Below are 20,352 nucleotides of genomic sequence, written 5' to 3'. Positions count from 1 at the left end.
AGGCAATTGTTTTTTATCAAATTAATGGAATCTGTATCTATAAAATAAAATAAAATGCTATATATCTGTACAAATGCGCTAAGCCAAAACATTTAACTCTCTGTGTGAAGTGATACACAGAATTGCCTTTTCACATTATTTTAGTGAGGTCTGAGGCAGACAGCAGGCAGGTGGAGGCACTGGGTAAGTTGGCCGTTGCAGACGTCCTGGGCAGAGGAACATGGCTGGTGGTTTTAAAACCCTAGGGAGAAAAGTAAATGGTTCATTATTATGGTCCATTTCTTTTGGGAAGACCTAAAAGAAAGGTGGATGGTTAATCTAAGTTTACATCAATCAAATCTCTCCATGAGAGCCTCTTCCGGTGTCACCCACGGCACCTGCTGTGGTACCATCCGCAAGAAGGCCCAGAAATAAAAGGTGTGAAGTGGAGGTGAGAAATGTTCTCCAAGGAGCAAAACATTCACTTTGCTGCACGATGCTGAGCTCGAAAAGCAACAATAAAAAGCAGAAACTTTGTTCCATCTAGACCATCCGACTTACTTGGCAATCCACACCTTATTGGAGAAGGACTCCGGCTTCGAGATATCTGGAAAATATAAAAATGTAGTGCGAATGACACAGTAGATGGAGCTCAAAGAAAGAATCCTTTTGATGTTTTTTTCCTAAGACCACCTAAGAGTTTATCTGAAGCAGTTTAGAACTATGATGGTTTCCCCCTAAGGTTGAGCGCTGTGATTCCTTTTATACTTCCTGAAGTAAATGGACACTCAACTTAGCTTAAATTATATTATTAACTAAAAGCTGAGCTCCGTGGCCTAGTTGTTTATTGGTTTTTGTTGCTGTGGTTGTTTTTAGTGGTTGCTAAACACTTTGAGACTGGATGCTCACTGGCCATACTGAAGTCTATGCTTTCCAGAAAATACTTATTATTATTAATGAAAGCTAAAATGATCCAATACTCTCTGGCACATCCTTTATATGAATTATGTCATGTGTCCAAAATGCTGTCCTATTAAGGAGGGTCACTGGGAAGCCAGAAAAGAGCCATTTTTCAAATCTCACCTTTGCTTTCACTGAGGAAAACCTACCCCCATACCTACAAGCCTGCGATGGCTCGGAAATAACTGACCACAATTGTCATTCTTGCTGTGAGCTTTCAAGCACTTTAGATAAATAGACATTAACAAAGATGGAAGCTGTTCTGGATATGAGGTCTCAAACAAGTCAACCAGATTAACCAGAAATGTTTGTACCGGGGGCTTCCCTGGTGGCGCAGTGGTTGAGAGTCCGCCTGCCGATGCAGGGGACACGGGTTCGTGCCCTGGTCCGGGAAGATCCCACATGCCGCGGAGCGGCTGGGCCCGTGAGCCATGGCCGCTGAGCCTGCGCGTCCGGAGCCTGTGCTCCGCAACGGGAGAGGCCACAGCAGTGAGAGGCCCGCGTACCGCAAAAAAAAAAAAAAAAAATGTTTGTACCGGGCTCGTCGTAAAGAGATGATGCTGGAAAGGGACAGGATTTGGGCAGCAGCTTCACCTTTGAGCATCTACTTTAGTCTATCAAAAGCTTAAGTTTGCTCTCCCTCGGCACAAAGTAGGAAAAAGAGAGGATGGGTTCAAACATATACAGGTACTTATTCCAGAGGGACATTGCCCATTGCTAAGCTTTCCAGTGATGGTCCAGAGTTAAAACTTGCCACGGCTGTGAGTGCCACAGGTGTCTAATATGGCTCTTTCTTCTGACAGAACACTTCCTCTTAGAATGAGCATTGTGATTCTTCCAGGATAAAACTCATAATATGTCTTTTTCATTTATCAGCCCATTAAATGCACTCTCCTTTCGCTTTTTCCTACTGTGAATACCTATTTGGCAATAAGGATAATTAAGTTATATTAAAATCAGCAAGAGCTAAAGAACTGTGTCTGACACATGGCTTTCCATTCTCAGGCCATTTCTTTCATGGGGATAGTTGTCCCCAGTTTCCCAGCCCACAAAAATTCTGCCAAATCACATAACAACTCCACCGTGAACTAAAGCCAGAGGGAATCTCTACCTCCTCCGACAGCTGTAACATTCAGTTACTTTGTTGAAATCATACTGATCTTCCTATATTGAAACACATTCAGGGAGGAAACCATGTTTTAGTCATTTCTGTATCGCCCACACACACATACACACTAGCATCCATCCGATAACGGAAAAAATGTTTGATAAGAACATTATCAGGGCTTCCCTGGTGGCACAGTGGTTAAGAATCCGCCTGCCAATGCAGGGGACACGGGTTCGAGCCCTGGTCCAGGAAGATCCCACATGCTACAGAGCAACTAAGCCCGTGTGCTACAACTACTGAGCCTGCACTCTAGAGTCCACGAGCCACAACTACTGAGCCCGTGTGCTACAACTACTGAAGCCCGCATGCCTAGAGCCCGTGCTCCACAACAAGGGAAGCCACTGCAATGAGAAGCCTGTGCATTGCAACGAAGAGTAGCCCCTGCTTGTCCCAACTAGAGAAAGCCCGCATGCAGCAACGAAGACACAATGCAGCCAAAAATAAATAAATTTATAAAAAAAAAAAAAAGAATGTTATCAAACATAATGTTTTGTTGAGAGGGGTTTAGAAGTCTAGGGCTAGAGTTGCATCGCTAGAGATAATTTCAGAGAAGTTGCCTTCTCTACCACTCTCCCTAAAACAAGTTTGAACAAATATTTAAAGAATTTTTATTTGCAGGAGCAGCAAATTGTTAGCCTATCTGGTATCTTAACATGTCTTGGTCTAGATCTCTATTCAAAAGGCATTGACTAAATATTATGTGTTGAATGAATGAACAGTGGTGAATCATAATAATGTTAGTTTTTAGGGATATTATAACCACAGTTTTCAGAGATGTTTTTGCTGTTATTTTTTTCTTTGATATATGTGTTAGTAATCCTAAGAATGAATACACAGAGACTAATCTTAATTCTTCCTACTCTGAAGTTTGGAGGAAAATTAAGACCTGCAATGCCCTTTATACAGTATTAAAATCCAGACCATTTGAGCAATTTCTCCAAACTCATACAAGAAGTTCTAGAGATACCAGAGGCTGATGTGTGCAGAGATCAGTTGACTAAGATGTCCTAGTCTCTGCTCAGGACACTCATAGCTAATAGCCCATTTTCATTTAAAGATAAAAATAAAACACGAAATAACTAAAGTCTATTATTCTTTCAACTAATGGAAAAAAACTACTTCTACTTCCTTCTTTCTAGACTGATAAATTCCTTAGCCAAGGTAGTATAAATATCCATCTGGGGTGATTGTAGTAGGTTCTCTTTCTACCTACAAACTTATCCTCGCCTCTTTTATAGGTGACTGTGGACAAAAAAACCCGTCAACCATAAGATGATTTTGTGTAAAAATGATTAGACAGATACATACCGTGCTTAAACTAACACGGCTACGAGGGCAGATGGGACTTAAACTCCTGCTTCGACATCGACTTAGAGATCGCACTGAATTCCACTAGAAAAAGAGAAAGAGAAAAATAGTCAATAGTTTGTGAAAGCCCAGGTGGCTTAAAACAATACTCATATCCCATAGAACGAACAAGAGGTTTTCCTGATATGATTACACTTGCCCGTTACTGGTCGCCAGTATAAGTACACTCATTTGCTATAGCTGCCCAATATTTGACAGTAGCTCTAGGGTACTTCTCAAATAAAATCCCATTACAATGAACTTTGGGATATTCAAATTCATGATGCTAGGGGAACTTTGTTTTGATGAGTAAACTGTTAGAAATTACATTCAAGTTTGCAAGTGTTGGAGAACGTAAGCTCCATCTGGTCAGGAATTTGTGTTTGTTTTGTTCGTTGCTGAATCCCCAGCGCCTAAACACAGAGCTTGGGTCATAAATAACTATTGAATAAAATGAATTAATGAATAAGTGAGTGAATGAATCACTACTGTGGCCCACCTACTGTCCAACTAAGTTAATGAACAAAAAGAAAATTTTATTTCCTATAATGAGATTTTACTAGTCAAAGTCTTCTCATCAATTCCCGTCATTCAACCCTTTCCCAGGTTCTTGCTTTTAGGGCATTTTCTTTGTTTTAGGAGTCTAAGCTTGGGTGAATATTGGTGACACACTGGAGGGGAGAGAAGAAGGAAGTTAAAGGCAATTTGCTATTTGATGGAGAACATAAGAATAGTGGCTATTTCCTCTCCCTCCCCTCCAAATTGCACTGCAGACAGTTTACAAGAGTTCCTTAACAGACGGTAATTGTTGTAAGGGCAAAGAAGCACGTTTTATGAGTTCATTCATTGTAGAGCACGTGCGATTGCCAAGTCAATGCAACCCAGTTTCTATGGGCTCAACTCTTACAGCACAGAATATTTTCATTGAGATACTTTATGCTACAGTGGGATGTTTAAGCTTAAGTTCTTTTAAATACACTACTCCGCTTCTCCACTTCATGTGTGAAAAGCTGCCATGAAGCACTTCCCCTATCCTCCAGGTCAAAGAGAACAGGAACTGAGACCACCCAGATGGTGGCTTTGCTCTGGACCTGGGAGCTCCTCTCCTGAATTCACTTAACTTCTAGGAAGGGCAGGGTAAAACTCCATAATGGGAACACAATATAGACTATCCAAGCACCCGTAGCAACCAGTTCCAACATCCTCTCCCCACCTTAACACACACACTTACACACTTGCATACCTAAGACTCCATTCTGAAGGCTGTCCAATTATTTAACATGTTCAAAACATTCTACAGCCAATGTATATAGGAAGCAACCCTCCAAAACTGATTGGCTCTTCTCTCCCCACCTCCTCCGCCCTCTTTTTCTCCATCCCTCCCCTCCCTACACATCGTACCAAGGAGAGAAAAACAGGACACATTCATCATATCCCAAAATACAGAACTATCAGTAAAAATCGGGCCAATTGTTTTCTGATAGTTAATCGATCACTTTTAAATGCTTAGAACTGTAGAGGGCCTCTAAAAGTTGAGCTCAAGGGGCTTTGCCCTTATAATAGCATAATATTTCTAAGACAGAGGAGGCAAATAGGACCAGTTCTATCTTGTAAATAAAGCAATAAACAAAGAAATGACTGTCAGGAAATGATGAAGAAGAATCAAAGAAAAGAATCTGTTCTTTCCCAGCCAGTCCCTTTCCTCTCCTTTGTACGAAATCTTATCAAATAACCCTTTATGAACTTCTTTTATAGAATCTCTGGGTTTATAAATGTTCTCGAACTTGTGAATCAAACACTTGGGCTGAATTGTCATTATGCAAGGGCACCATACAAAAGCCCCTCTCCTGGTGACAGCTTCTCCCTTCATAATGACACAGTCATTCTCCATGAGAGCAGGCCACACGTGATAGAAGACCAAGGGAGCCGTGAAATCGGAGTCATAGCTTCGACGGTACCTATTTTAAACACACAAAAGAACAAGAAAGAGAAGATAAGCAGTTATGTAACCTAACTGGGAGGGAAGCGGACATCAGTGTAAATTCTCATCTTTTATTCTGCTCACACTTAGATAAATATGGATCCTGATTCTATTATTAAAGAGATAGTTGTGGGCTCCTAGAATAGGAACCACTGATAACAAGGACCCGACATGGGCTCACTAAAAACAAGTCATGTCATAGAGAACAGACTGGTGGTTGCCGTGGGGGAAGGGTTGTGGGAGGGATGGACTGGAAGGTTGGGGTTAGCGGATGCAAACTAGTATATTTATTTATTTTTTATTTTATTTTATTTATTTATTTATTTTTTGCGGTATGTGGGCCTCTTTCTGTTGTGGCCTCTCCCGTTGCGGAGCACAGGCTCCGGACGCGCAGGCTCAGTGGCCATGGCTCACGGGCCCAGCCGCTCCACGGCATGTGGGATCCTCCCGGACCGGGGCACGAACTCGTGTCCCCTGCATCGGCAGGCGGACTCTCAACCACTGTGCCACCAGGGAAGCCCCAAACTAGTATATTTAGATGGATAAACAACAAGGTCCCACTGTAGAGCACAGAGAACTATACACAATATCCTATGATAAACCATAATGAAAAAGAATATTTTAAAAAGAATGTATATAGAGATATGCATATGTGTAACTGAATCACGTTGCTGTAGAGCAGAAATTAACACAGCATTGTAGAAGTGCAACGTGCTATCACTGCACAATGGAGCCACCCCAACACAATACTGTAAATCAATTATACTTCAATTTTTTTAAACTGACAAAAAAAAAAAGACTAGTCTTGTTCCTTCTCAGGATTACAAGAATTGTAATTCAGGGAAATGCTAGAGACAGAGACCATCTAAGTCCCACAGGCAACCTATAAGATTTCTCATGCTGGGGACTTCCCTGATGGCGCAGTGGTTAAGAATCCGCCTGCCAGTGCAGGGAACACGGGTTCGAGCCCTGGTCCGGGAAGATCCCACATGCCGCGGAGCAACTAAGCCCGTGCGCCACAACTGCTGAGCCTGCGCTCTAGAGTCCGTGAGCCACAATTACTAAGCCCGCGAGCCACAGCTACTGAGCCCGCGTGCCGCAACTACTGAAGCCCGCGTGCCTAGAGCCCATGCTCTGCAACAAGAGAAGCCACCGTAATGAGAAGCCCGTGCACCGCAACGAACATTAGCCCCCGCTCACTGCAACTAGAGAAAGCCCGCCCGCACGCAGCAGCAAAGACCCAAAGCAGCCAAAAATAAATAAATAAATAGATTTATTTTAAAAAGCAATTAAAAACAGAATTACCATATGATCCAGCAGTTCCACTTCTAGGTATTTATCCAAAGAAAACTAAACACTAATTTGAAAAGATATATACACCCCCATGTTCATTGCGGCTTTATTTACAATAGCCAAGATGGACATCTAAGTGTTCATTGATGGATTAATGGTTTATAAAGTTGTGGTATCTATACAATGGGATACTATTTTGCTATTTAAAGAAAAGAGAATGAAATCTTGTCAAGTGAGACAACGTGGATGGACCTCGAGGGCATTATGAAATAAGTCAGACAGAGAAAGACAAATGCCATACAATCTCACTTATATGTGGACTCCAAAGCAAACAAACAAACAAAAACCAAGCTCACAGATACAGAAAACAGATTAGTGATTGCTGGACATGGGGGCAAAATGGGTTAGGGAAGTCAAAAGGTACAAACTTCTGGTTACAAAAGAAATGTTATGCAGACGTATAAGTGTTAACAATATAGTTAATAATACTGTATTGCAAATTTGAAAGTTGCTTAGAGAATAGATCTTAAAAGTTCTCATTGGAAGAAAAAAAAGTTTTGTAACTATATATGGTGACTGATGGTGATAATCATTTCACAATATATACAAATGTAGAATCATTATTGTTGTAGACGTGAAACTAATACAATCTTATATGTCAGTTTTACCTCAATAAAAAAAATTTTAAACAATAAAAAGCAATATATGTCTGTATTTCTATAGCACTTTTTTTTTAACATCTTTGTTGGAGTACAACTGCTTTATAATGGTGTGTTAGTTTCTGCTTTATAACAAAGTGAATCAGCTATACATATATCCCCATACCTCCTCCCTAGCACTTCTATTTTAAAGAGTTCCAAACAGACTCCAGGTACTCATTAGTTCTCCCCAGGACCAATATGTTCAATGGAAATCATAACATCACCTCTGAAGCACATTTGATATAGAAGGAAAATGACCCCAGAAGAGGGCCCTGCCCTGTAGTACAGAGAAGTATATGGCTGGGCCTGAAAATCAGGTAATGTCTGTTGATTTCCCCACCCAGAGCTCTTTTCCCTAAATTGTTCCCAGAGAATACAGACAAGATAATTTATTTATAAAGAATCCCTTAGCTTCTGCTCCTATGTCTCTTACTTGCAATCATTAAAAACTTCTCCATCGGCCCCAACTGCAATGTCGAGGGGTGGGTCTAAAGTCTGCATTGCAAACGCAATGCAACATATCTCCTGGATGAAGTTACTGAGGAGGCGAAAATCAACTTCAGGAGGGAATGAAATCTTGGGATTGACATTCATGGCTCGGATCACATCCTGAAAAACAAAAAGATGGCATCACCTTGTTACCAACCTGTGAAATACACACTGAAAATCTTAAGGACGTTATGACTGCTGGGAGGGGGAAAGAGCATGTGAGTGAAAACAAGGTAAACTAGAAGAGAAGTGCATGTGCTGAAACAGAGAAGGAGGAAAGATGACAGAGAACAAATGACATACTAAAGGCCAAGAAAGTCTCCATAAACAAAAAACTAAAGCAAAAACCCTTAGTAGCTTTTATTTATTATTTCCTTATTTTTCTATTCTGAGCAAGTTATATAATCGCCAACACAGGACTCTGACTTGTTCATAAACTATAATAATAATTATAATAGCTTGCTCTTATTGAGAGTTTACTCTGTGCCAACTCTTGTGCTAAGCAAATTACCTGCTTCCTTTCATTTAATCCTCTCAAAAACTCTATGGGGTCATGACCATTGTTGCTCCCATTTTAAGATTAGAAAACTAAAGCACAGAGAGGTTAAATAAATGTGCAAGGTCACACAGCTAGTAAGTGGCAGAACCAGGATGCAAATCCATAGCTATCTTTCCCAAAATCATTGCTCCTAAGCACTATGGTATTCTATCTTCCAATCTTAAGAGCCTGTCTGAAGAATAAAACTAGAAAGCTCAAAATATTTTCCTCATAATATGTCTAAGAAAGAAAGAGCCAATAATGACTGGTTCTACAAAATATATTGGATACTCATTCCCGCTCTTCCATTACATAGATGCGACACTAAGCTGGATGGATTTCTGAGTTATTAGTATTCATTATAAACAGCAGCAGCAGCAAACCAGTCCCAATAAAAGACCCAACACTTACATTAACACTGCTTTGCGAATCATATAGATCAAGATGACAAACGATATAATCCAAGACATCATCCTCAAAGTCGTTTGACCCTGCATAAGACGATGTCAGCGATTTCCTCACACGGATCTTAAAGTGTCTGAATGCCGTTTTAGCTACATGGAACGCCTCCTGCACATAAAAGTACAGCAAATTTATCTGGTGGGAGGAGGGGGGTAAAGAGGTCCAAAGCAAGGAATGAAGAAAGAATGCCCAACAAAAATTCAACATCATATTGGACTTCTGGTAACTAAATCCAGCGGTCAAAACTACTTTTAATCTGGGAGAAAATACATATCTAAATCTTGGAAAGTACATAAATACATATAAGACTACCCATATTCACTAATTTCAAGACAGTTGACCACTGTTCTGGTAATCCTGATTGCAAGGAGCAGGACGATGCAGGCACTCAAGGAAATAAAATCACCTGTGGTTACATAAATACTTGAAATATGCTAGTTGATGCTTTGATCCCACAGCAATATCATACTACTGGTCAAGAAATAAGAGAAAATTATCAATCTAGTGGTCACGTCATACATAGACACATATCAAGCGTCTGACATGTTTCCTGGCATATATTAATTCAACAAATATTTATTAAATGCTTGTAATATAGCAGGCACGGGGAAACCTCAGTTATGCATGAAAGATATAGCCTCTACAATTACAGAACTTTAACCAACTCAGTACATGATTCTTATATAAATTATATATAAATTAAATAATTCTTAATGATATAAATTCTTTTTTCTGTAAAAAGCCAGATAGTAAATATTTTAGGCTTTGCCGGTCACATAATTGTCTCTGTCATTTTTTTTTTTTACAACGCTTTAAAATGTAAAACCATTCGTATATGTTAGCTCTTGGGTGGTATTTCTCTTAGAATTACAGATCAGGGCCAGATATGGCCCAGGGGTCACAGTTTGCTGACTCCCGATATAAATGAATAAATATAGGATAAAGTCCGGTAGATTCTGATAATTCCGCTCTCACACCAATATTTTGTTTTGTTTGTTAATATTTAGCTGTTCTCATTACAGACTCTTAGTATCTCCGTATGGTACCCACAGAATAAATGCATTTGCTTTGGATTTTGAGATTATATATGAGCACTTTTTAATCTTGCCATACTCAAGTAGTTAGCAGTTCTAGTGACTCCTCTTAGTTAAATAAACAGAAGAGTGAACACAATCACAGCCTTTTGATTTTTCTAAGAAGAGAAGGTAACCAATCAAATGATAGCCCTTAGCAATAATATATCCATTGTGCGTACATATACCCATATTACAATAGAAGATCCAGCGCGAATCAACTTCGTATATACCCATCTGAGATAGTCCTACATTTATGGATGCTTCAACAAATGTCTGGTCAAAATAGATATTAACATATATGAATAGTTATTGAGTGTGAAAAATAATTCAGCGCAAATATCTGTAATGGAAGGCAGGCAGGGAGGGAGGGAGGGAGGGAGGAGACAGATGGAAACCCACCCTCCTTCAGTGACCTCAGGCCCTACCAAGTCTTTTTTAAGCTGTCTTGTTCAGTTTACCCAAGCACTGCCTGGCCGCAGCGCCCTTGGACCGCGGAAGTGCAGCGGCGCGCGCGCGAGGCTCACGTACCACTGCCGCGATGTAGATGATCCGCTGCACCGTCTCGGCGTTGTGGATGCAGCGCCGCAGCAGGCACTGCGCATCCAGGCGGGTCTGGGAGTAGACGTCGCTGAACCGGGACAGCAGGGCGGCCTTGCGCGCCACGCTGGACAGTTTGGCGCGACTCGGAGACGGGCTCCTGACCTTCGCGACCGCGGTGGAGGGGCTGGTGGACCGTCTGCGGCTGCGGCTGTGACTGCGGCTGCGGCTGTGACTGCGGCTGCGGCCGCGGCTGCGAGGGTCAGGGCTCGGAGACCGGATTCTGGCGGACCTGTTGGTGAACAGGAATCAGGCAGGGAAGCGCTCTGATTCCCTTCACTCTCTTGTTCCTAGACTCGGCTGCTTCTCTCCCCATAAACCAGAAGCCACGGGAACAGGGAGAGCAGCTCCCTGTGAGAGGCACTGTGTCACCATAAGGCCTCAAATAGGACCACAAACAAAAAACAATACTCTATATTTGCCTGGTGCATTAGAATTTATAACACACGTTCACTCACTCAGCACATCAATTTATCCTTCAAGCAGCCAGGTAAGGTTAGCATTGATTGTTGGCCCTTTTACAGATGAAGAAGTTGAGGCTCAGAAATGCTAAGAAGGCTATCCTAGAGTAACACAGCTAGCAAGAGCGAGAGTTAAATAAAAAGTCAGATTTTCAGTATTTCTTACCCCAACCTTGGGCCACTAACACATCACTGAGCTTTCTGGTATAAAATGAGATGAACACTGATTGAACAATGAGAAAGAAATTCTGTGTTCCCCTTCCATAGCAATGGAACCATTTGCAGTCATTTTCTCCTCCGCAGGTCCTCCATTTTCACCTACATAATTTGTGCCCTGTTTCGGGATGGTGGGGAGGTTATCAAGTGAGCTAATACATGTGGAAGTACTTGGTGAATCGAAAAGCATTCCGTCAGTGAAACGTATATTGCTACCAAGTACAAAGTAAATGATCAGACTAGCTAGTCCAAAGGGAATGGGCCACCAAAAAGAGAAGTTTTGTAGAAGGAACTGTGGGGCAAAAGGCAGTACAAAGCAGACTCTCCGAAGGTGGAAAGGGAAAAAAAGCCCTCATTTATAGTGTTCGCCAGTTTCCATGATGCAACAAATACTCTCACCATAGCCAATTTCAAACTATCAATGTGACGTCGCTGAAACCAGAGTTAGGTAGAAATGCACAGAATCAGTTCCCAGAGCCAGTACAAGCTGGCACTCGCACAGCACTGATGGAGTGACTCCCCAAAATGAAAGCCCAAGGTGACATTTAGGGGAATGGAGAACAGGGTTAGGGGTGGCTTTGATAGCCTGAATCTGGGCACACTGTGGGGCTGGGGGTGGGGGGAAGAGGGGAAGTGTTAGAAAGAACGAGGAAAATGCAGAAACTCCAAAGAGAGAAACAATCTACTTTGTCCTCACTTAACACTGTCTGAATGACCTGTCTTAACGTTCTCTCCATCAGTAGAAGGGAATTTCACATTCCCTTACCTACTCATTCCATCAAACAAAGTGAGATGTAAAAAAGGCAATACCCTGTGAAATGACAGTTGGTCATCCTGGCGAGAGAACTCCTAGAACTCAGAGAACAGGACCCTCCCCCTATCATGGAACAGTCTTTCAACATGGGTACCGCCTTTTGCATTATAGGCGCTCAAATCTGGTAACAAGACAAAGAACCTTCCTTTGGCACGTCTTAGTTTCATTCCTTAAGCTTCAATGTCAGTCCGAAATTAATTAGTGCCCAAGTATTGTCAATCCACGAGGTATTTTCTCTATGGAAGGGTGAAGTTAGAGAAAACAATCCCTCTACGGTTCAAAGTTTTCCATATTATTGGGGTTCGCGCTCAGGATATCATTTTATTTTTCTTTTTTCTTTTTCTTTTTTCCTTTTCCAAGCCAGGCTTTTATCACTAACTCAACAAAAGGAGCTTAAATGAAAAGATCTGTGAGAATTTGTCAGACCTTCCTTGGAGTACAGATTTTTCAGCAGACAGAACAGCTATCTCGTCCTTCAGCGTTCGGAGCTGTTTCTCATCATCGCATATCTCTTCTGCCTTCCGCTGGTCTACGCTCCACCTGTCCGCGCCCATCTGCTCCGGGCCCTGGGGCTCCGAGCCCCGCAGCTCCTCTCTCCTACGCTCGGAGCCCCGCTTCTCTGAGCTCCTATGTTCTGAGTGTCTGTGGCGAGATTCCTCCTGGGCTTGAAGAGATGTAAGCCTGAACAGAAAAAAAGGTTTGAAAGAAAAGAGAGAAAGGGAGGGATGGAGGAAAGGTAATAAACGGCAATTGGCCTACTTAAGGAGGCTGCTTTATTTAGTGTGCAGTTATTGCCCTGGGAAACTCGGATGGAAATACATAGGATCAAACACAAATGAACAAAGAGCAGAATTGCCAGGGTCAGGGTGCCACTTCATGCCTGTAGCTTGCATGGAAAAAGGCTCCTGAAGAAAAGATAGGCATGCAAATCCTCTAGCCAAAGCAGAGTGGGCAGAGTCATGAAGTCTTTGCAGAGGCAAAGCAGAGACATACTATTCTACGTTGGACGGCTTCACTGCATAAAACTCTGGAAGCCTGTGATCTCCAAAACCTAGTCCAGAAGCTGGTCAAAGAGATAATCTATTCTCACTAGCTCTTCTATTCTCTGAACAGATGGAACGTGGGGGGAAACTGCAGTGGAAATTGAGTAACATCCACAACACTAAGCAGAAGTGTGGACCTATGAAAATAATGTACTACTATGGAAAGGAGTAAAGCTTTAGAAATAAAACTGGCATCCTCATTAATAAAAAGAAGTATGGCCATGATACAAGGGAGCAAAAGCCATAAGAAGAGAACATGCTGTGATGAAAATAACAATGGTGTAAGAAGAAAAGGGAAGGTGTAAGATTAAGAAGGATGTAGAAAAGCTAAAAATGCAATAGCAGAATTCAAAGCTGCCCTAGAAACAGTAAAGAACAGAACTGGTGCGATAGGGAATTGCTGAGTAATATGATCAAAGAATTTGAGAAGCTATATCAACTAGGAGATGAGATAGTGTTCCAAGCTAAAATTCATGGATGTTCCTGAAGAAATCAGAACAATTGGAACATGTATGAAGGCAATAGAAAGGTATGTATGTTCGTATGTGTATATATATATGTATATATATATATATATATACATATATATATATATTTTTTTTTTTTTACTGCAACTCCCATTTGCTCTTTTTTGGGGAAAGAAAAATCAAAGTTAAGATTGAAAAAAGTATACCCTTAAAGGATCAGTGTTTATTTTCCCCTTCTAGAAATTTATCTTCAGAGGATAATCTGAAATTTAAACTAAGATTGGCCACAAAAAAATTATTTCCAATGTTGAAAATTGGCATCAAAGTAAATATTCCATGTTAGGGAAATACCCAAATGAGGAAATATGATGTACCTATTTAAGACTAAGCTCTGCTTTATTTTTTCTTAGTAATAGAAAAAAATAATGTTAAATGAAAAAATGGGGTCCACAGTTGTATACTTACATTTTGTTGTCTTAACTTTATTTTTAATGTACTAATTGACAGAAATAGAAAATGGTGACAGTAACTGGCTCTGGAATTATGAGGGCTAAGGTTCCTTTCTACCATGTTGTACTTTGAAGATTTTCTATAGTGGATAAGTACTGTTTTGTAGTAAGAAAAATATATAAAACATTAATAAAAACATTGCTGCCTTTCCTCTTTATGGACAGATTCTTTCGTATTGTAATGGAGCACCAAAAAAAGCTAAATTCAAAGGTTAATCAGCAGCCTGCAATAATCCTGTCATTTTTTTTTTTTTCTTACTGCTTTCTTAGCTGATTTATTTCCCCCTCTGCAGTCAGAAGGGATATGGCCGATCTGTTCTTGGTTTCTTTAAGAGTCTTTTCAGTTTCAGCCATACTGTAAGAGAAATCAGTAACTAAAGACAGATTTTCCAAAATTGGCAGACTTTCTAAATCAAGGCATAGGTTCTCTTGGGAACTTTTGCCGTATGATATAAATTCAATATAAACAACATCGAATTATAAGACATCTGCATTCAATTAGATGATATTACAAATATCATGGCACACTAGTATGCAAAAACATGCTAGCATCTTTCCTCGATGTCAAACACAAAGAAATTACAGAGCTACTACCTCTAAAAGGCTAGGTAATAATTACTGTTATTAGAATGTAAAAGACAAACTTGTTCAGTTTCTCCTTCTCACCCTCCTAATTCATCTGCTCTAATTACACCGAATCCCCAGGTTGCCTCTCTATAAAATCTCCATTTTTCTGTAATATACTAATACCTATTCTTATTACTTTGCACTGTAGAGTTGCATTTGACTTAATTTTCCCAGATTTGCTAAATATAGAAAAATTATTTGCCCGCCTATAAAAAAGTCCTCCACAATTACACTCGACTACCAAGTACTTCGTGTCTTCCTGCCTCTGACTTCCATCACTAATTGAGCACAGTTTTCCTGAGTTTTCAACTAGCTTAGTCCTTGTTAGTTTCAAGGACTCTCCTCGTTGTAGACAAATCATAATAAATCGTACTATTTCTTTAGGAAATGAGAATGTGATGGATGCCACTGGATGAAGACCAATGGTTCTCAATGAGGTTGTCCTAGTACAGTGAGAGATTGCGGATTGGCAAAGGTTTTGGGACTTCTCTGACCTTGCATCCCTGGAGCACCAAGTATCTTTCATCACAGTAGTTCTGTAGCTAAGAGATTGCAACTGTTATCCAAACTCACACCGGTCTTCCTCCCTACACTTGGATGGAAGCATGGAAGGTCAAACACTGGCCTCCCCTATACAGTGAAGCAGATTGAGAAATAATGGGACAGCAGGATCCCTATCAATTCCTCACAGATCCGATGAGGCAATGCAGGAGGTGGTGTGCGTTTCCCCAAATTCCGTCTCATCCCCTTCTCCTCTAACAAACGCCCACTCATCCAATGAGTGCCTCTCCAAAGCCCACACCTGACTCTCAAGAAAAGTTTGTCTTCCCTTCTCCTGAGCTCCTCCAACACTTGTTCACATCTGTAATCTCATTACAAACACACTGTGAACTACTTGAAGGCAAAGATTTCATTTTATTCATCTCTTTATCCCCAGCTCCTAAAACAGTACCTGTCATATAGATTTTTTTAAAAAATGGAAAAACTGAATGAATGAATGCATGAATGAAATGTCTGAAGTCTAAAATAAAACCAGAGGAGCAATAACTTCACGATAGGGATGCTGGCTATTGTAAGGAAATTGCTGTGATTTAATTTCAATGTGAATATGTTATAGATTTTTTAAAGTATATATGGGAAAATGAACATTTTTATCAAGAGAAAACTGTGGAAAATTAAAAGAAGAAAATAGACCAAGAAAGAAACAAGAGTGTGAACAGTAATCAGGTTTTTTTCTCTCGAGACATGGCATACATGCGTGAGCACATATATATACAAGCAAATATATATGCGAACTTGGCCCCCTTGGATGATATACAGAGAGAAGAAAGGAGATACCTTCATGTGACAAGCATTGTTTTAAGCAGGCTAACATATTTATTTTTTGTTATGGATTTATTCCTTCATTGAGCAAGTTATAGAGAATTTACGATGCTAGATGCTGGAGATACAAGTGTCAGAATAGCGATACAGGACAGTAACCCTTTGGAGCTTCCAGTCTACTGGATCATAAATATTCACACAAATTTTTCAAAGTTCCAACTTGCAATAAGTGCTATTCTTAGATGATTGTGAAAGAGAATTAGAGGAGAGGGAGAGGAAAGACCATTCAATGTATAGGGGTCGCAGACTCTGAGAAAGTCACATTTAAGCTGAGACCTAAAGGACAAGAAAAAGCCAGCCATGCCAAGAGCCAGCAGACGACTTCCATTTCTCTGAAAAAGCACAGGCAAAGGCCTCGAGGTGAGGAAGTAGACAGAAGACTAGGTGAGGGGAACTTGGCATGAGATGAGGGTGGAGCAAGAGGTAGGGTCAGATCACGCAGGGCTGGGAGAGCCCTGGGAAGGAATTTAGAATTTTTTTCTAAGTACTAAAAGAAGCAACTAACAGCTTTTAAGCCAGGGGGTGACTTGCTACAATAAAAGTATATCTATATTTGCTGTGTGGAAAATGAGTTGTAGTGCAGCAAGAATGGACCCAGGGAAGCCAGCTGGAAGGCAACTGACTGAGGCAAAAGGTAACAGCGACTTGAATGAGGGCAGTGGTAGTAGAATAGAAAGGAGCATGTGTGGGAGACGTTTAGGAGGCAGATTCCACTGGATGTTCTAATAGATTGGATATAGGAAATGAGGACAGGTGAGATTTCTAACCAGAGTCCCAACATAAAATCCAGCAGTCTTCCCTTGTCCAGGGCTCGTCAAACCTGAGCAGACCTGTCCCCATTCAGCACTCTATTGCAATTTGCACCTTTGCAACTGAGTCACAGCTAAACTGGTCTCCACGGGGTTAGACATGGGAACCTCCTGGGGTGGGCCCCTCATTCCACATTAGGTAGCACCCTGGATTTAGAGACAGGTAGGCAGAGTAGTGGAGGAGAGAGCTGGCTACCATAGAATGTGGGGAACAGCCTCCATCATTTCTGATGCCTTAAAAAATGGAACATGAACCACACGTGGGTTAAAAAACAAAAAGAGGGAAAAGCAAAAGGGAAAAGAACCTTCCTGTGTGCAACTTTCAAATGGCGGAGGGCAGTGTGTATACAGATAGGGAAAGTATACATACAAATGATAAAGCAGGGACTTCCGTGATGGCGCAGTGGTTAAGAATCCGCCTGCCAGTGCAGGGGAAACAGGTTCGAGCCCTGGTCCGGGAAGATCGTACGTGCCGCGGAGCAACTAAGCTTGTGTGCCACAACTACTGAGCCCGTGCGCCACTACTGAAGCCCGCATGCCTAGACCCCGTGCTCCTCAACAAGAGAAGCCACCACAATGGAAAGCACGCACACTGCAACGAAGAGTAGCCCCCGCTTGCTGCAACTAGAGAAAGCCTGCATGCAGCAACGAAGACCCAACACAGCCAAAAATAAATAAATTAATTAATTAATTAAAAAATGATAAAGCAAACAGGACAAGGGGCATGTGAAAGGGTATATGGGTGTTCTTAGTACTATTCTTGCAAATTTTCTGTATTTGAAATTATTTCCAAATAAAAAGCTTTTTTTAAAAAAGCATGCAGGGGGCTTCCCTGGTGGTGCAGTGGTTGAGAGTCTGCCTGCTGATGCAGGGGACACGGGTTCATGCCCCGGTCCGGGAAGATCCCACGTGCCGCGGAGCGGCTGGGCCCATGAGCCATGGCTGCTGAGCCTGCGCGTCCGGAGCCTGTGCTCTGCAACGGGAGAGGCCACAACAGTGAGAGGCCCGCGTACCGCAAAAAAAAAAAAAAAAAAAAAAAAAAAAAGCATGCAGGGCTTCCCTGGTGGCTCAGTGGTTGAGAGTCTGCCTGCCGATGCAGGGGACATGGGTTCGTGCCCCGGTCCGGGAAAATCCCACGTGCTGCGGAGCGGCTGGGCCCGTGAGCCATGGCCACTGAGCCTGTGCGTCCGGAGGCTGTGCTCCACAACGGGAGAGGTCACAACAGTGAGAGGCCCGCGTACCGCAAAAAAAAAAAAAAAAAAAAAAGCGTTTAGTCATCATTTTTGGTCCATGATGCCCCTGATGGGTAACTACACAGCCATAGTGACAAGAGAGGCAGGTAGGAATTCCTGGCTCCTACGGATTCTGACCGAAGACAAGAATCAGCAAAGTTGCGAAGCTTTGCCTCACAACCAGAGGCAAATGGAGGCAGCAGCAGGGGCCAGCGAATGCGTGAGGAAACTTAACCAGATGAGCCACAACTCAGCGCCCATCAGCACAAGACTCCAGTGCCCAGGTAGAACCAAGGCAGCAAGAACCCAGAGGGCAGTACAAGACAAAAAGCCCCTCTCCTCCATCACCAGGAGAGCACGGAAACAGCCCTTCACCCCTAGACGCCTGTCTAAGGAAGGAGGAGGACAATGAGACCCCTTGAAAGGGCAAACACAGCCCCGAACAGAGCTTGGAATTAACTGCATATTTACACAAAACGAACTACGATAAACCAGAAAAGAAGTGGCAGATTTAAGGTTCCTTCTTACCCTTCTCCAAATCAGTTGACGTTAGTTGAAATAAGTCATACGAATTCAGAGGAATTAGGCATCTTGCACAGTTCATTTGTAAATTTTGACTGCTGCAGCTGTAAAACTACACACTGACAGTGGTTCCAGTTGGAAAAATGAATGGGAGTGTGTAGAGGTAACCCTGTTACCGTGTGTGTGTGTGAGAAAGGAAAAATGTCTGGAGTAAAATATGCCAAAATGTTAACAGGCATGAACTAACAGTTGATTTTCATCTTTATACTTTTATTTGTTATATGCATTCTGACAAAGGAAATGTGTATTACTTTTATAATCGGACAAAATTAAATCAATCAATAGAGATGTTTTCCTTAGAAGGAAATCTAATCAGAGAACAAGGCAGAATGCCATACCCTATTCCATCACAAGCCTTAACTAGTGACAAAAGAATCCCTTGCCATCCTCTACATGTCAGCCATGGAGCAATGCTGTGGTAGGAGAAACACCTTACTGATGGATTTTTATTAGATATGTTAAAAGCAGCTGCATCACATCTGTCTATCTCCCTCAAGTACAACCCAAAGTTTGCAATTTTCTTTGCAGTGATTCCTTGAACTTGCTACCCTGGCTTTGCACACAGCGTACATCTGAGATCTGTTACTGCCAGACATTGCTTAACTTTTTAAAAATACATTTTTATATCTAAAAGTTATTCCAAAATCTTGAATGGTTCTCAGCTAGGCGTGTATAACCTCTAACTGACAGATAGATGAAGGCTGCTTCATCTTACTTTTTCTCTCTTTCTCTTAATTTTTCTCTTTACCTGATCTTTCACTCTCTTTAACCCTTCCTCTTCTGCCTCTTTTCTTATTTTCCTCCCCAAAGTTAGATTTTCATGCAACAATCTTTCTCTTTCATACATATGGACTGATAGTGGGCCTATGGAAAAGGAGGGCCCCAGGAATGAAGCCAAGGGGACCAGGGTCTTAGGGATCATAATGTAATATAGGAATCCTGTCCCCAAATTCAAAGACACTGCCTCCCAACTCATACACACACACACACACACACACACACACATATACACACATCATATGACTTATTTGCAAATGTCTACATTTTACATGAGCCAGTATTCTCCTTTCAAACTTAAAAATTAAGAACAGGCAATTCTTTTTGGAAGAAAATAACTTGCATTCCTCTTACTCGTCTTGAACCTGGTTGAGTTGATTACGAGTTGCATTCAAATCAGCATCTAATTGTTGTATGTCCCGATCCCGAGCGCCAAACTCTTTACGTCCGTCCTTATCAAACGTGTCCTGGAATGGTACACAAATCAAAACAGAGTCTGGATACATGAAACCGCATGGGCAGATTGCAAAAACACTACGCTGGAAAAAAGAAGTCAAGTACAAAAGGGCACGTAACGTATAGTTCCATCTTCATGAATTTCCCATGCAGGCAAAATTAATGGAGAGTGATAAAAATCAGAAGAGTGGTTGCCCTGAGGGTGGAAGGAGGGGACTGGGAAGTGGCATAAGGGAATGCTCTGAAGTGATGGAAATGTTCTCTATCTCGATAGTGGTGTGACTTACAAGAATATATCCATTTGTCAAAATTCACCAACCTATGGTTTTCACTACCGGTAAATGATACCTCAGATTTTTAAAAAAGACAGTGAAATATCATCCTA

The 20,352-nt window shown here is 41.5% G+C and overlaps 1 protein-coding gene across 1 annotated transcript in view; it reads right to left on the bottom strand.

Moving 5' to 3' along the window:
- Window positions 1-460: 460 nt before the first annotated feature.
- Window positions 461-20,352, bottom strand: part of SPATA18 (spermatogenesis associated 18) — a gene marked incomplete at its 3' end in the record, with an annotated part of 29,670 nt that continues 9,778 nt past the window's right edge. Inside the window, exons 4-12 of the mRNA XM_079919810.1 lie at window positions 19,866-19,978; window positions 14,361-14,456; window positions 12,509-12,763; window positions 10,523-10,823; window positions 8,868-9,026; window positions 7,863-8,038; window positions 5,289-5,412; window positions 3,416-3,499; window positions 461-586 (exon numbers count right to left, since the gene is read on the bottom strand). Of these exons, the coding sequence (XP_079775936.1) occupies window positions 461-586; window positions 3,416-3,499; window positions 5,289-5,412; window positions 7,863-8,038; window positions 8,868-9,026; window positions 10,523-10,823; window positions 12,509-12,763; window positions 14,361-14,456; window positions 19,866-19,978 (1,434 nt within the window). The remainder of the gene's footprint in view (window positions 587-3,415; window positions 3,500-5,288; window positions 5,413-7,862; window positions 8,039-8,867; window positions 9,027-10,522; window positions 10,824-12,508; window positions 12,764-14,360; window positions 14,457-19,865; window positions 19,979-20,352) is intronic.

Source organism: Stenella coeruleoalba (assembly GCF_951394435.1).
Source record: "Stenella coeruleoalba genome assembly, chromosome: 4".
Classification (NCBI taxonomy): Eukaryota; Metazoa; Chordata; class Mammalia; order Artiodactyla; family Delphinidae; genus Stenella; species Stenella coeruleoalba.
This window is presented reverse-complemented; position numbering and strand designations above follow the sequence as displayed.